Here is a 12,279-nt window from a genome sequence, read left to right as displayed (position 1 = left end):
GACTTTTCAACAGCCGTAGTCTTCTAACCCTTCTGTTCTCTATTTATTATGTAAAAGAAATGAAATAATGAAATGGTTCATTGTTCAGAGCAATACAACAGAGAAAATATGCCCAGGTTTTTTCTTTTCTTGTTCTCTTAGCACATTCTGTTACTCAGTTTTGGGATTTTGTCATTCTGTGATACAGTGGTGATGGCAGTCTTTTTTGTTCAGGAATCAAATTTATTTTGGCTTGGTAAGTGCTGTGCCATACTCAGTGCTGTTCTCCCTTACTTTATAACTAATAAGCCTAAGCATTAATGCCTCTATGCTGTTACTACACTTCAATAACTTTTGTTGCCATCATAACATCCTGTGATTAGGCTGCTCCATTCCCTAGCATCCTTGTTCTGCCATCCCCTTTTCCTACTATCTAAATGCATTTCTCAGTTGCTGTGATGCTATATGTAACGCTGCTCCCTGTTTCACTCATTGTCCAATTTTGGTGGACATGGTTTTTTAGTTACTGTGGTCAACTGGTTATTGGGGTTGTTATTTAGTCTCTATTTGGCATGCTGTATCAGGCAGCAGATTTTCAGATTACTCTCTGAAAATACATTTGAAATTGCGTTCTCTTTGTACCTCATTTCTTTCTAGCAGACAGCAGAAGCAGTATCGGCAACAGTGATGCAATTCAGACGTGAACTCTGCTATGTATCTTAATGTTCTGCAGACTCGGTCACCACGCAGAGTACTATAATCATTGATGCTATTTTTTTTTCCTATCTCTACTTCTTGCTATACTCTTCTGCACTATACTGTTCAATCTCTTCCTTTGTGATTTGTTAACATACTGTTCAAATTCACATGGAAAGAAATTAGTCACCAGTATGCTGAGTAAAGATGTGTTATGGAGTCCTTGAAGTAGTTAATCCAAAGACAGGCATATAGGGGAATGTGTTTCTGCTCAGCTGTCACAATTAAGGCTTTTCCTGGGCTAACAGGATACTTGTTTAGCACTGCTGTACAATATTGTGCATGTGCAATCACAACTAACTGCAGACAGTATTACTGAATTAGCTCTACTCTTTGAGGAACTAATGCCTGGTAGGGTCTACAAGACAGAGAATGAAAATATTAAGCATTTTTGTCCTTTTAATTCTGGACTTGAGTAATAACAATTTGTTGTACAGGATTGGCTTCTTGGATGTTGTTGCAGTGAATGCAGTGCTTTTCCATTTTAATAATTTAAAAAGAAAAATGGCCTCTTATATATTATCCTGTACATACCTTAAATATACAGTGAAATATAGATGGGAAAATGTGATATGAAGACATTTGGCTTAACAAAAGCCACCCATTTCACAGATGATTTAACTTTGATTAACCTACTCTGCAGCAACAGATTACGCAGACAACAGCAACTTCACTCTAGTGTTATTGCTAGGTGCAGTCTAATTTACAGTACTGCTTTTCCTTCTGTCTTGGCAAAATACATCACAATTTTGATGTTAAAGCAAAAAAATAAGTGGTTCGTTAAACCTTTTTAGCATTCATTGACAAATTTGTCACTATTAAAGTAGCTGCTATTTTTATGTAATCCTTACTGCTCAGTTTATAACGTTAGATCCCCTGTTCACCTGTCAGAAGGAACATGGAGTTAGTTGCTTAGCATATCATAATGAATATTCATCATACATTGATGTGACATAGAGTCCCATTTCCTGTCTTTGTGGCCTTATGATTTTTCTATGTCTTAGCAGCCTTTATTTAAATGAGAAATTGTATTTGTGTACTGACAATTGAAGTGGCATAAAATGTCAGTGGGTACAGTCAATAACGAATAAGGAGGATGAAGTTAGGCAGTGCCTTTAAGGTTTCCAAATTCATGTACCTGACTTGAAATAAATGCAGTACACATGACTGGATCATGGGTTCTTGACTTAGTAGACGTGGAACTGTTTCAGCAATAGTATGTCAAATCTTGCAGCATTTGCTGGGTAATATATTATTGTTATGCCAATTCCTTGCAAATACCAGCACCTGGCCTGTTACGAAATAAATTCAAGATAAAGGAGAGACACGAGGAGTAATTAAGACAAAAATTTCTTACCTCTTTTGTTTTCCAAAAGCTTCGTGCTGCCTTTTTTGTTTGTAAACTTCTGTGAGAAAGCATCCTAGTTTTGAATAATGAGGTCAAGAACTTGTAGGGGGGGGGGGGGGGGGGGTTGTGTTATTTGGTCTTAGTTTTTTTTTTTCTCCAGATCCCTTAATGATGAAGTTTGCATATGACTCTTCTTTAGAGGGAAGGTTTTAGGTTTATGTAGTTACAGATAAATCACAGTGAGATGACATGTTCAATTTCAAGTCTGATACTTTGAGAATATTAAAATAAGTGCTGTATCCTGCATTTAAATGCAGTAATATAAGCTGGCTGTATGCAGTGAAAGTACTATGAAGGAATTTAGAGTGCTGTATAATATATGCCATTTATGTTTCAAACATTAAAAGGCAGGAGCAATCAACTATATGATCTTTTGAATAAAATATGTAGATTAGGAGGTCACTTAGCACTAAGGGGCTGACCATCTGCATTTGAAAAGAATTTGACTCCTGTCACTGAAAATGGTACTTAGAATCAGTGTAGTATGACTAATGGGGGATTGGGCTGAAATTTCTAATTTGGGACTTCCCAAGCTAGAATAATGTATCCAGGGTGACCCAAAACCAAATTTCTAAATTTGAAGGCATCGTTTAAATCTGCAGGATTGATTGGCATGGCATGCAAGAGGAGGGGTTTTATCCAAGTGGCTGTAATGTGAATATGTGGTCCTGTATTTGTTGTTCGCAAAATCATGTGTGTTAACTCATATTACATTTTTTAATTAATCAGTGTTTACACCTATAGTGATTTGACGTCAAGAAATCCATTCCATTCTTTATTGGAATTGCTACAAGTTATACAGTTTTCAGATTACTAGTCCGCTGTACATGTGAATCCATCTAAAAAGGAGCAGTGTCTTTCTGTTTCTCTCCATGATTATTTTGCCAAAAAAGCTTTCATTTTTTTTTAAGTAGCACAAAAGCTGTAATTGGCATGCTTTGTAAGGAAGTGTCAATGTGCAAGAGAGTGGAGATCACTAAGAATTCTTTTACGCGTTCTTTCCCCTTTGCACCACCGCCTCCTCAGCAGGGTCACTGAGATCACTAGCTTTTCTTGAAATGGCCATTTTCACTGGCAGGTGCATTATACCCTGTATTTTCAGATTGTTTTTCCATTCTGAATGTTTGGCAGGTTGATTGCTCTGGCTGCATTGACGGAGAAAGGGCTGACAAATGCGGTTGGGCTGGCTGAAAAGACAGTGATTACTGTTTTCCTTTGTGGCTGATTGAGGCCCTTGAAAGGAAAGATTTTAACCTTCACCATTTGGTTCAAAAGTATGAGCATATATTGAAATCATTCATGCCACTTATCCTAGTTCTGTAAACTTGTCAGAACGTAAAAATCGCTCAATTTCAAGTAATGTAGGATTGGCATACGTCATTATCATTTTGATTAAGTTGGAGTTTGTATTATTGTGTGCATTATACAGTGTCATTTAAAGCTTTCTTTCCTGCAGGTACAGTTATATTTTTATTGCCTATACTATGGAGTTAGAAAGATTTTCAGACCTCTTTAAACCTATCACTATGTGTGTGGTTTGGCAGCTGGTAGGGCCTACAAGCTGTATTTTGTTTGCAGGGTAAAGGCTTGTCTGTAGACCTCCTGGAGTGCTGGTAATTGCACAGGCTTGCCATTGGGGAAAGACGTGATTGGAAGCAGTCAGGCAGAAAAATGTTGTGCCATCCCGTTGCCACCTCATAGCAGAGAGACAATCCTAGCAGTACCATCTGGTTGTTGCTATCTAGTCAGCTGGCCTCACTGCTGGGACCATGGCTTGGCAGCTGGTTCCCATCTCTCGACCACCCCCCCTTCCCCCCCTCTTTTCTTTTTTTGGTGTGCGTGTGTGTGTATTTTTTTTTTTTTTTTACTTTTGTTGTATAACTTTGAACGTGGGTCAGGGAGAAGACTGCAACAAACAAGCCTAGTCCCTGTTGCATACTGTCTCATTACTTGTGATGAGGCATGCAGCAAACTCCTGCTGCCATTCCCTTATAAACAGATGACATAGCTGTTTAACCAATAAAAATAGTCTTTTCAGAAGCTTACTCTAGAAAGTAGGCGAAGAAAGGCCAAGAAATGCATATTCCACAACACCAAGTAATTTAAAGTTATTTTCTGGTTTACAGTATTCAAAGAATAAAATGTAGAAATGCAGAAAGTGCTGTAAACCTCGTCAGTATTCGCGAACATTAACATTTTATGCTATTCATTGCAATTAGGGAAAACACATTTTGCTATAAAGTTCTCATTGCCAAACATGATACAGGTAATGAGACTTGCATTTAGAATGACAGAAAAAATGTAATCTCCCAGCTATTATCTTTAGCAAAATTTGCCTCTTGGAATAGCAACCTGAAAGCTAATGTAAGCCATCTTCATGCCATGTGAAGACCCATTAGACTGATGGTTTCAGATCGCAAGTAAGCAGCTGCTCTGTAGACTATTTTAGACATTTGATTTTTCTTTATTCTACAGCATTAACGTGTCAGTATGTTACACAGAACATGCATCCACCACATGGTTTTGTGTGGAATCATAAATGCTTGTAAGAGATTTCCACTTTGGATTCTTTACAATTTCTTATGCATCTTATTTCAGTTTATACAAGTACATAATTTAGTGCAACTAAATGCCAGGTGTAGAGAGTGTTCCAATGATCTTTTCGTTTGAGGTAATGTTATCCTGGGGGCTACATTTTACAAATGTAACCATTTTAAGCTAAATGATACCATTTACATGAGCTTATTTGAGACTCATATGGAAAGTTACTGTTCCTCTTTAAAAACATTGACAGTCTCAAAATAATGTTTCTCCTTAGATGAGGAAGATGAAGATGATGTAGTCGCACCAAAACCATTAGTTGAACCTGAGGAAGAAAAAACATTAAAAAAAGAGGAGGAGGAAGAAGGTACAGTTCATTTCAAAGAATTCAGTGTACCGTAAAAGACATCAATAATTTTTTTAACTTTCTTTTCATTAAGCTGAAATTAATTTGATTTATATTTTAACAATCAACTAGTAAAATATAAAACATAAATACTGTTTTAAATCTATGGATGTTAGGAAATAAAATTTCCAACATTTTGGTAAATACTCCGGTTTCCTTTCTTGGAAAGAATTGATGAAAGTATGCTGTCCAGAGAATATACGTGTAATTCTCTTCCAGCTGCCCCTCATGAACTTACAGAAGAGGAAAAACAACAAATTTTGCATTCTGAAGAATTTTTAAGTTTCTTTGACCACTCCACACGGATTGTTGAAAGAGCTCTTTCGGAGCAAATCAACATTTTCTTTGATTACAGTGGAAGAGACTTAGAAGACAAAGAAGGGTAATGTGAATGTTGAATACTTTACTATGAATGTGTAATACTTGCAACTAAAAAGTGATCCAAGATTAATATCTACTAATTGCTTTTCTAGAGAGATTCAAGCAGGAGCAAAACTGTCCTTAAATAGGCAGTTTTTTGATGAACGTTGGTCAAAGCATCGTGTTGTCAGTTGTTTGGACTGGTCATCTCAGGTAAAAATTAATGCTTACATTAAACAGTTATCTTCGTAAATTCTTCTAGTTCTATGCGCTTGACCCTTCTGTAAGTACAGTTGCTAGAGGCTGTATATAAGTGTGTTCTTTACATGCTCCATAGTTCACAGAAAGTAGACAGAGCTGTTAATCTTTCATGAAAAATAGCAAAAGGTTGTTTATATTATGAAGAAAGTCTTTGGCATATTTGTTTCTGGTTTATGGCCTACTTTGTAGAGGTAAACTGTTAGCTTCGCTAAAAAAAGCTCACTTAAGAGTACCGGTTTTTATGTTTAAAAACAAGTTATGATGAAAGACAGAGCAAGACTAATGTCTATGTTAATTGCTGGTTTATGAGCTAAATTTGAAACAATTACAGTTTTAACTGACAATTTCTCATTTATGTATATTGTAAGGTGGCTTTTGGTTTTCGGTAGGTTTTTTTAACTGTATTTTAGCAAAAGAAAATAAAGATCGTCTGGACCATTAGCTAATCATCTTGCTTACTTTGAGTCTTTTTTGCTTATTGTACAGTACCCAGAATTACTTGTAGCCTCTTACAACAACAATGAGGATGCACCTCATGAGCCTGATGGGGTGGCCCTTGTATGGAATATGAAGTACAAGAAAACTACCCCAGAGTATGTCTTTCACTGCCAGGTATGATTCCATCTCAGGAGGCTTAACAATTTTATGTTGATGAACTTGGACAAGTGCCTTCCTTATGCTTGTCAACATAATGATTTAGTTGGGGTGGCATTACCTTTAACTGCATGTTTTTGCAAACAGATGTTGATAGCTAGAATTTCAGTTTAGAAACATTTTGTTTCAGAATTTCTGACATCATTCGGAATTCAGTCTTGTTTGAGAACTCATTTTCTTGTTTTAATTTATTTTAAAACAAAAAAACTTTCTTGTGTAATAGTTGAACTACAAGGAATGTTTTTATGTAAGGGGATTGAGTGGGATTGTATACTACTAGAGCTTAGTTTACTGAATAGAATGAAGATGGCCTGAGGAGATGGAGCAAGGATGAAAACTAGAAACATGTGTCCAGAAAAAGGCGATGGAGGTTTTCTAATAGTTTTATGAGAGACAAAAACACGCAAATTTCTTCCATTATGCCAGACCTAGGATAGCCACTTTATTTTCAAAATGCCATAATTCTGAAAAATTGAATCAAAATTTAATCTCATGTTGTCAGATTACTGTCAAACCCTAATTTGCAAAAGTAACTTTATTGTATCAAAACAGATGTGTATGTTCTCTAAGAAAACAACCACAAAGTGTGTCCAGACATTCTTAGAATCTTGTGTGTTTCTGGGCCTTCGCTTGCTAACAAACTATGCTAGGAGGAATATAAATGTATACATATGAAAAAAAGAGGAGGAAACCTTCATTTTATAAATACAGGTTAAAACGAAGACTGGGGCTTCACAAAGGGTTTGTGAATACTTAAGTAGTTGGACAGTGAATTAATGTAACAAATCTAGGTAAAGAACTTACTCTGATATTTGGCCCCATTTTCTTTAGTTTTAGACATAGCATAGTTGAATGATAGTTTGTTATGTATTTTGTTGTTGGTTTGGTTTTTTTCCTTTCAGTCAGCAGTGATGTCAGCTACATTTGCAAAATTTCATCCCAATCTGGTGGTTGGTGGCACATACTCAGGCCAAATAGTGCTATGGGATAATCGCAGCAATAAGAGAACCCCAGTGCAGAGAACTCCACTTTCAGCTGCTGCTCACACGGTAGGGGGTGAAATATCTTCAAGGACTGATCCCTGTTGAGATGTATTTAACCTCTAGGAAACTCTGTCCAGTGCACTTGATTGATAATGCTTAAATGTTTGTGTCCTTATTTTGCCAATGCTATCACTGGAGAACTGGGCTATTTGTAAAAATCAGTGTCAGAAAAACAAATACTGCTTTTCTAGGGGAGTATGTATACATACACTGTACCATGATCCGTCTCTTAGGCTTTGTTAAATGGTGAAGTTATGTATTTTACTTTATATTAATTATATTAGAATAGGTTGTGCCCTGGAAATCACTTTTTCTGATAGTATTTTACATTTCTTAGCACCCAGTCTACTGTGTAAATGTTGTTGGGACCCAGAATGCTCATAATTTGATTAGCATCTCAACTGATGGGAAAATATGCTCTTGGAGTCTGGACATGCTTTCCCAACCACAGGTAAGATAATTTTGGATATATACAGTATCTACTCCAGATGAGTATTTTGTAAAAACTCGATGAATCCAAAAAGCACTAATAAACATTTTCCCAACGTACAGAGTTTTACTTAAGGTAGCATGATAAAATATTTCCCCACCTGTGGAATCAAATATTGTCTGTTGAGCCTTTTGTACATTGTTGTTGCACTTGTGTTAGTGGTGAACACAATTTTAGCAAGAAACAACTTTCTTATTCCTGCCCAAACAAGTAAAATACAAGAAACCCACCCACCCTCCTATTGAGAAATCTATAAAAAATTGAAATATTAACATCTGAAAAGTCATTTAAAGTAAGTTGCCGATATTTTCACTACAGGATAGCATGGAGCTGGTTCACAAACAGTCCAAGGCTGTGGCTGTTACCTGCATGTCCTTCCCTATTGGTGATGTCAACAACTTTGTTGTTGGCAGTGAAGAAGGCTCGGTGTACACTGCGTGCCGTCATGGAAGGTGAATACAAACTTTATGTATTCAGAGGAAGTAGAAATAGTGAAAGGGTGAATCCCTGCATGCTTTATACTCCTAAATTTATTTATAGAGCACATTTACTCCTTTGCCTTTAAAGAGTTCAAAATAGCTTGTATATGAATTCCTGTGCGTGCTTTTTCCTGAGTAAGAACTTCATTAAAAACAGAAGTTGGAATATTGAGTTGGTACTCTGCTGCCTCCAGTGACTAAGAGTTGTTTGTGTTGATGAGGGCAGCATAGGTCACTGCTGTTCTATTAATTTGAATTGTAGCAGAATGTGCCAAACTTCGTATCGGTTCTATAGATAATTGTACAGTAGCATCACGCACAAATCTTAAATTGGCTAGCTTTTCTCCTGCTGTTCAATCTATTTTGAAATTGTCTGACTGTATCTTATCAATTGCTTTCTTAAATATAATTGAGTGTCCAGATTTCATCTCAAATACACATCACCCTTGCTGCACAGCTTTTTGGTTCCAAAATACCCAAAATTGTATCACTTTTGTGTAACATCCTTTCCATCTGTTACCCCCTTCTTTTTCATTGCTCCAGATAGAAGACTATTAGGGATATATTGTTACCATTTTCTGTCTGAACACTGTGTCCATAAGGTACATGCAACTTCACTTAAGTGAGTTGGAGGTTCATGCTCATCCCTGAAGACTGCATTTTGTTCTTCATATGAATGGAAACTTTAGCTATTGCTTGGAGAACAATGTAGTTAAATGTGTGTGGACTGGTACCTTCTGAATGAATCTCTTCTCCCTGTGCTATATTTTGGCACTCACGGTTAGCAGAAGATCGATGTTGAAATTAAGGTCCATGTTCAAGCCTGGTCTTCTGTGATCCTGTTGTCATGAAGCCTTTTGCACTGGGGTAACATCCATACAAAGCAGCAAAATCTTCTTGTGGCTATATTTGAATTGCTATCTCTGTCTGCAGATATATGGTTTCCAGGTAAATTAACCGTGGTTATATATTCTGAAACAGCAAAGCGGGAATCAGTGAGATGTTTGAAGGACACCAGGGACCAATCACAGGTATCAACTGCCATGCAGCTGTTGGACCCGTAGACTTCTCACATCTTTTTGTCACCTCTTCTTTTGACTGGACAGTAAAGCTTTGGACAACTAAGGTAACTTAGTTCAGTGGTTTTCTTCATAGTCCTTGACACAAGGTGGTGCTATAATGTAAGAAACTCCAGTAAACTTAATGTGAAGTCACAAATATCCTAGCAGCAGTCCTGCAAAGAGGAGACAGCTGATGAGCAAAACTATAGTTAATAACATAAAAGCTTTGCTTCTAGATTCTACATCACTTGTATATTTCTCATCCATTCTGTTCATCCTTTTGTGCTTTATCAACAACAATTACAATGTAATCAAATGTAAATCATGTTGTAAAATCAATTACTTCGTATGATGCTTAAGCAAATGTTTTGCTACAATTTGTGAAGGACTAGAGGAGTCAAAAGCTGGTGTCTGTTAAACTCTGAGGCTCACAACTGAAATACCTGTCATTCCCGTTGCCAGAATTACCTCTCTCACTGTTAGTCTGATGTCCTGAGGAATGCCAAGCAGAGTTGGAATCTGCCAGTAATAGCCTGAAGTGCTGTCACTGAATTATACTTGGCTTGATTTGTAATTTTAATGCATTAAGAGTCTTTTAATCTCTTACAATATTGGCTTGCTACTAATTATTTTGTAATAGCAGCCAGCAAAAAGGCTGCATGCTTTGGGAAGCATCCCTTTAATAACAACAACAATTTTGGCAGCTTTTTGCAGAGCCTTTTTTTAAAGCAAGTCAAAATGTGAATCTCTTTGTAGTTATTGCTGATAATGCTGTTCAAGTTCTGTATTTTGCTTTACCCATTAGCTTTATGGTTTTGAAGCGCAGAGTTTGGGTATTGCATTGTTATATTTGCTTTTTTCAGAATAACAAACCTCTCTACTCCTTTGAAGACAACTCAGATTATGTTTATGATGTGATGTGGTCTCCAACTCACCCAGCCTTGTTTGCCTGTGTGGATGGGATGGGAAGGCTTGACCTGTGGAATCTCAACAGTGATACTGAGGTGAGGCAGTCAGGTTAATGGGCAAATGTAGCTGGAAAACTGTTCATAAACATGGGAGGCGGGGGTAATGTCAGGAGTTTACCGTACCATTTTGGTTTGGTTTTATGTTGTTGTTAAGTATTCTGTAGTTCCAGTAGTTTCTGCGTAACAGATAGAGTTCTTTCATTATGGGGTTGTAACTCGGATGACTCCTCATAATGAATAGCAGTGGTAATTAAAGTGTTTTACCTGTAACAAGAGTGCGGAATATCTGTTGGTGTCGCACTGATCCGTGTTGTGGAAGTGATTATAGACCTCTCCCAATACGGCCTTGGCAGCGTAACAGTGTGAACAAACCCATTACCCACACACCACATTCCTGTTGTCGTTCCTGTTGCCATATTACTATTGCTATAGCAGTACTGCAGTGAAATTGTGATTTGTTTCTAGACTTCAATAATTGAATGTTTGGGTTTTCTGGTGTGAGTTATAAACTTTTAATTATAGTACAAATCTCTGAGACTCAGACTTGTTGGAGGTAGGTGGGAGGAAGAACCTGACAAATACTCAGTACTTGAAAAATTTCACCTTCTTAAAACTGCATGTAGAAGAGCAGTTCTGTAGGACCATATGCCAGCCTATGGCTTGAAGTTGGAATTACCTGGTTCTAGCCTTTGGGCAGGGTTTGACCTGGCAAAGCAGCTGAATTCATCCCTGCCTTCTGTCATAATAGTTTTTGAGATCCCAGGGCTCCTCCTTGCTGTCTGACTGAATGCCTGTTCGTGCCTCCTGTCTCATGATGTGCTTTTTGATAAGAGAATGTCTGTCCTTTGGCCAAGGGATAGAAGATGTGTTGTTTTGGTCCTGTCTGGTGATAGCTTAAGGCCACTGAAGAATCTTTTGAGATCTACGTACGCTGCATCAGTTGAAATGTTGGGCATTTTTGATACAACACTAAGGAACTAGGTGTGTTATGTAATTTATAGCTTATGGAATCCTCATGTGTTTTTACCGATGTGTTTTAAATGGATATAGGTGCCAACTGCAAGCATTACTGTGGAGGGCAATCCTGCTCTGAACCGTGTGAGATGGACGCATTCTGGGAGAGAGATTGCTGTAGGTGACTCGGAGGGACAAATAGTTATATATGACGTGGGAGAGGTATGTATACCGTGTATTGTGCAAAGTACATTACAAAACACTTGAGTTTCTTTGACTTTTATTTAGCAACCTGCTTTAACCTTTTTTCCCTGTGATTAGAGGAACAAAGTTTTAATTTTTACTTCCAAATTTATGTTTCCTTTTTGTGTTTATTTCAAGTATTCTATCGTAACTTTCTAGCATGTTATCTGGCAACCAATCAAAAAGTAAAAACATTATCGGAAGGCTGGTGAAATAAGGTGAAAGAATCAATCATTTTGTTTGTAGAGACTTTTGTGTTCTTTATCTGTGGCACATGTGAATCTGGCCATAGCTTGTCAGGTACCGAACACGAGATTTTGCAGTGAGGCAGTTCTTGATGTTGTTTCTCCAGGGAAGCTGTTGCTATTGCAGGTATGTATGCTGCAGTAGTGTGTAACTAACTGATTGGATGAAGGCATTAGTATTGCCTTTTGGAGGCAGTCTCTTGGATGGTGATGTATCATGTGAGCTTGTCATAGTACCATTACGTACTTAAATAGACGATTCTCAAATTCTGCTTCTTTTATTAGTTAATCTTTTGATTATGTTCCGATGTATTTTAAGTTACACTAAATAAAGGTAAGCTTTTTTATTGGAACCTCTTCTGAACATTTCTTAAGCGCTGTGCTGCTCAGTATGAGCTCAGGTTTTATTTATCAGTAGGCTTGAATAACGT

The 12,279-nt window shown here is 37.2% G+C and overlaps 1 protein-coding gene across 7 annotated transcripts in view; it reads left to right on the top strand.

Annotated features, from left to right (window-relative positions):
• DYNC1I2 (dynein cytoplasmic 1 intermediate chain 2) overlaps window positions 1-12,279 on the top strand; it is a 32,587-nt gene that overhangs the window by 16,971 nt on the left and 3,337 nt on the right. For all 7 annotated transcript variants that reach the window (XM_080398934.1, XM_080398937.1, XM_080398933.1 and 4 more), the window contains 10 exons: window positions 4,962-5,051; window positions 5,310-5,472; window positions 5,564-5,663; window positions 6,198-6,323; window positions 7,268-7,414; window positions 7,746-7,859; window positions 8,217-8,350; window positions 9,359-9,503; window positions 10,302-10,442; window positions 11,457-11,582. In XM_080398934.1, coding sequence (XP_080255060.1) covers window positions 4,962-5,051; window positions 5,310-5,472; window positions 5,564-5,663; window positions 6,198-6,323; window positions 7,268-7,414; window positions 7,746-7,859; window positions 8,217-8,350; window positions 9,359-9,503; window positions 10,302-10,442; window positions 11,457-11,582 — 1,286 coding nt within the window. The remainder of the gene's footprint in view (window positions 1-4,961; window positions 5,052-5,309; window positions 5,473-5,563; window positions 5,664-6,197; window positions 6,324-7,267; window positions 7,415-7,745; window positions 7,860-8,216; window positions 8,351-9,358; window positions 9,504-10,301; window positions 10,443-11,456; window positions 11,583-12,279) is intronic.

The sequence above is a fragment of the Falco punctatus genome (assembly GCF_963210335.1).
Source record: "Falco punctatus genome assembly, chromosome: 8".
In the NCBI taxonomy this organism is placed as follows: Eukaryota; Metazoa; Chordata; class Aves; order Falconiformes; family Falconidae; genus Falco; species Falco punctatus.
The sequence above is the reverse complement of the archived record's forward strand: the minus strand, read 5'-3'. Positions and strand labels throughout refer to the sequence as shown.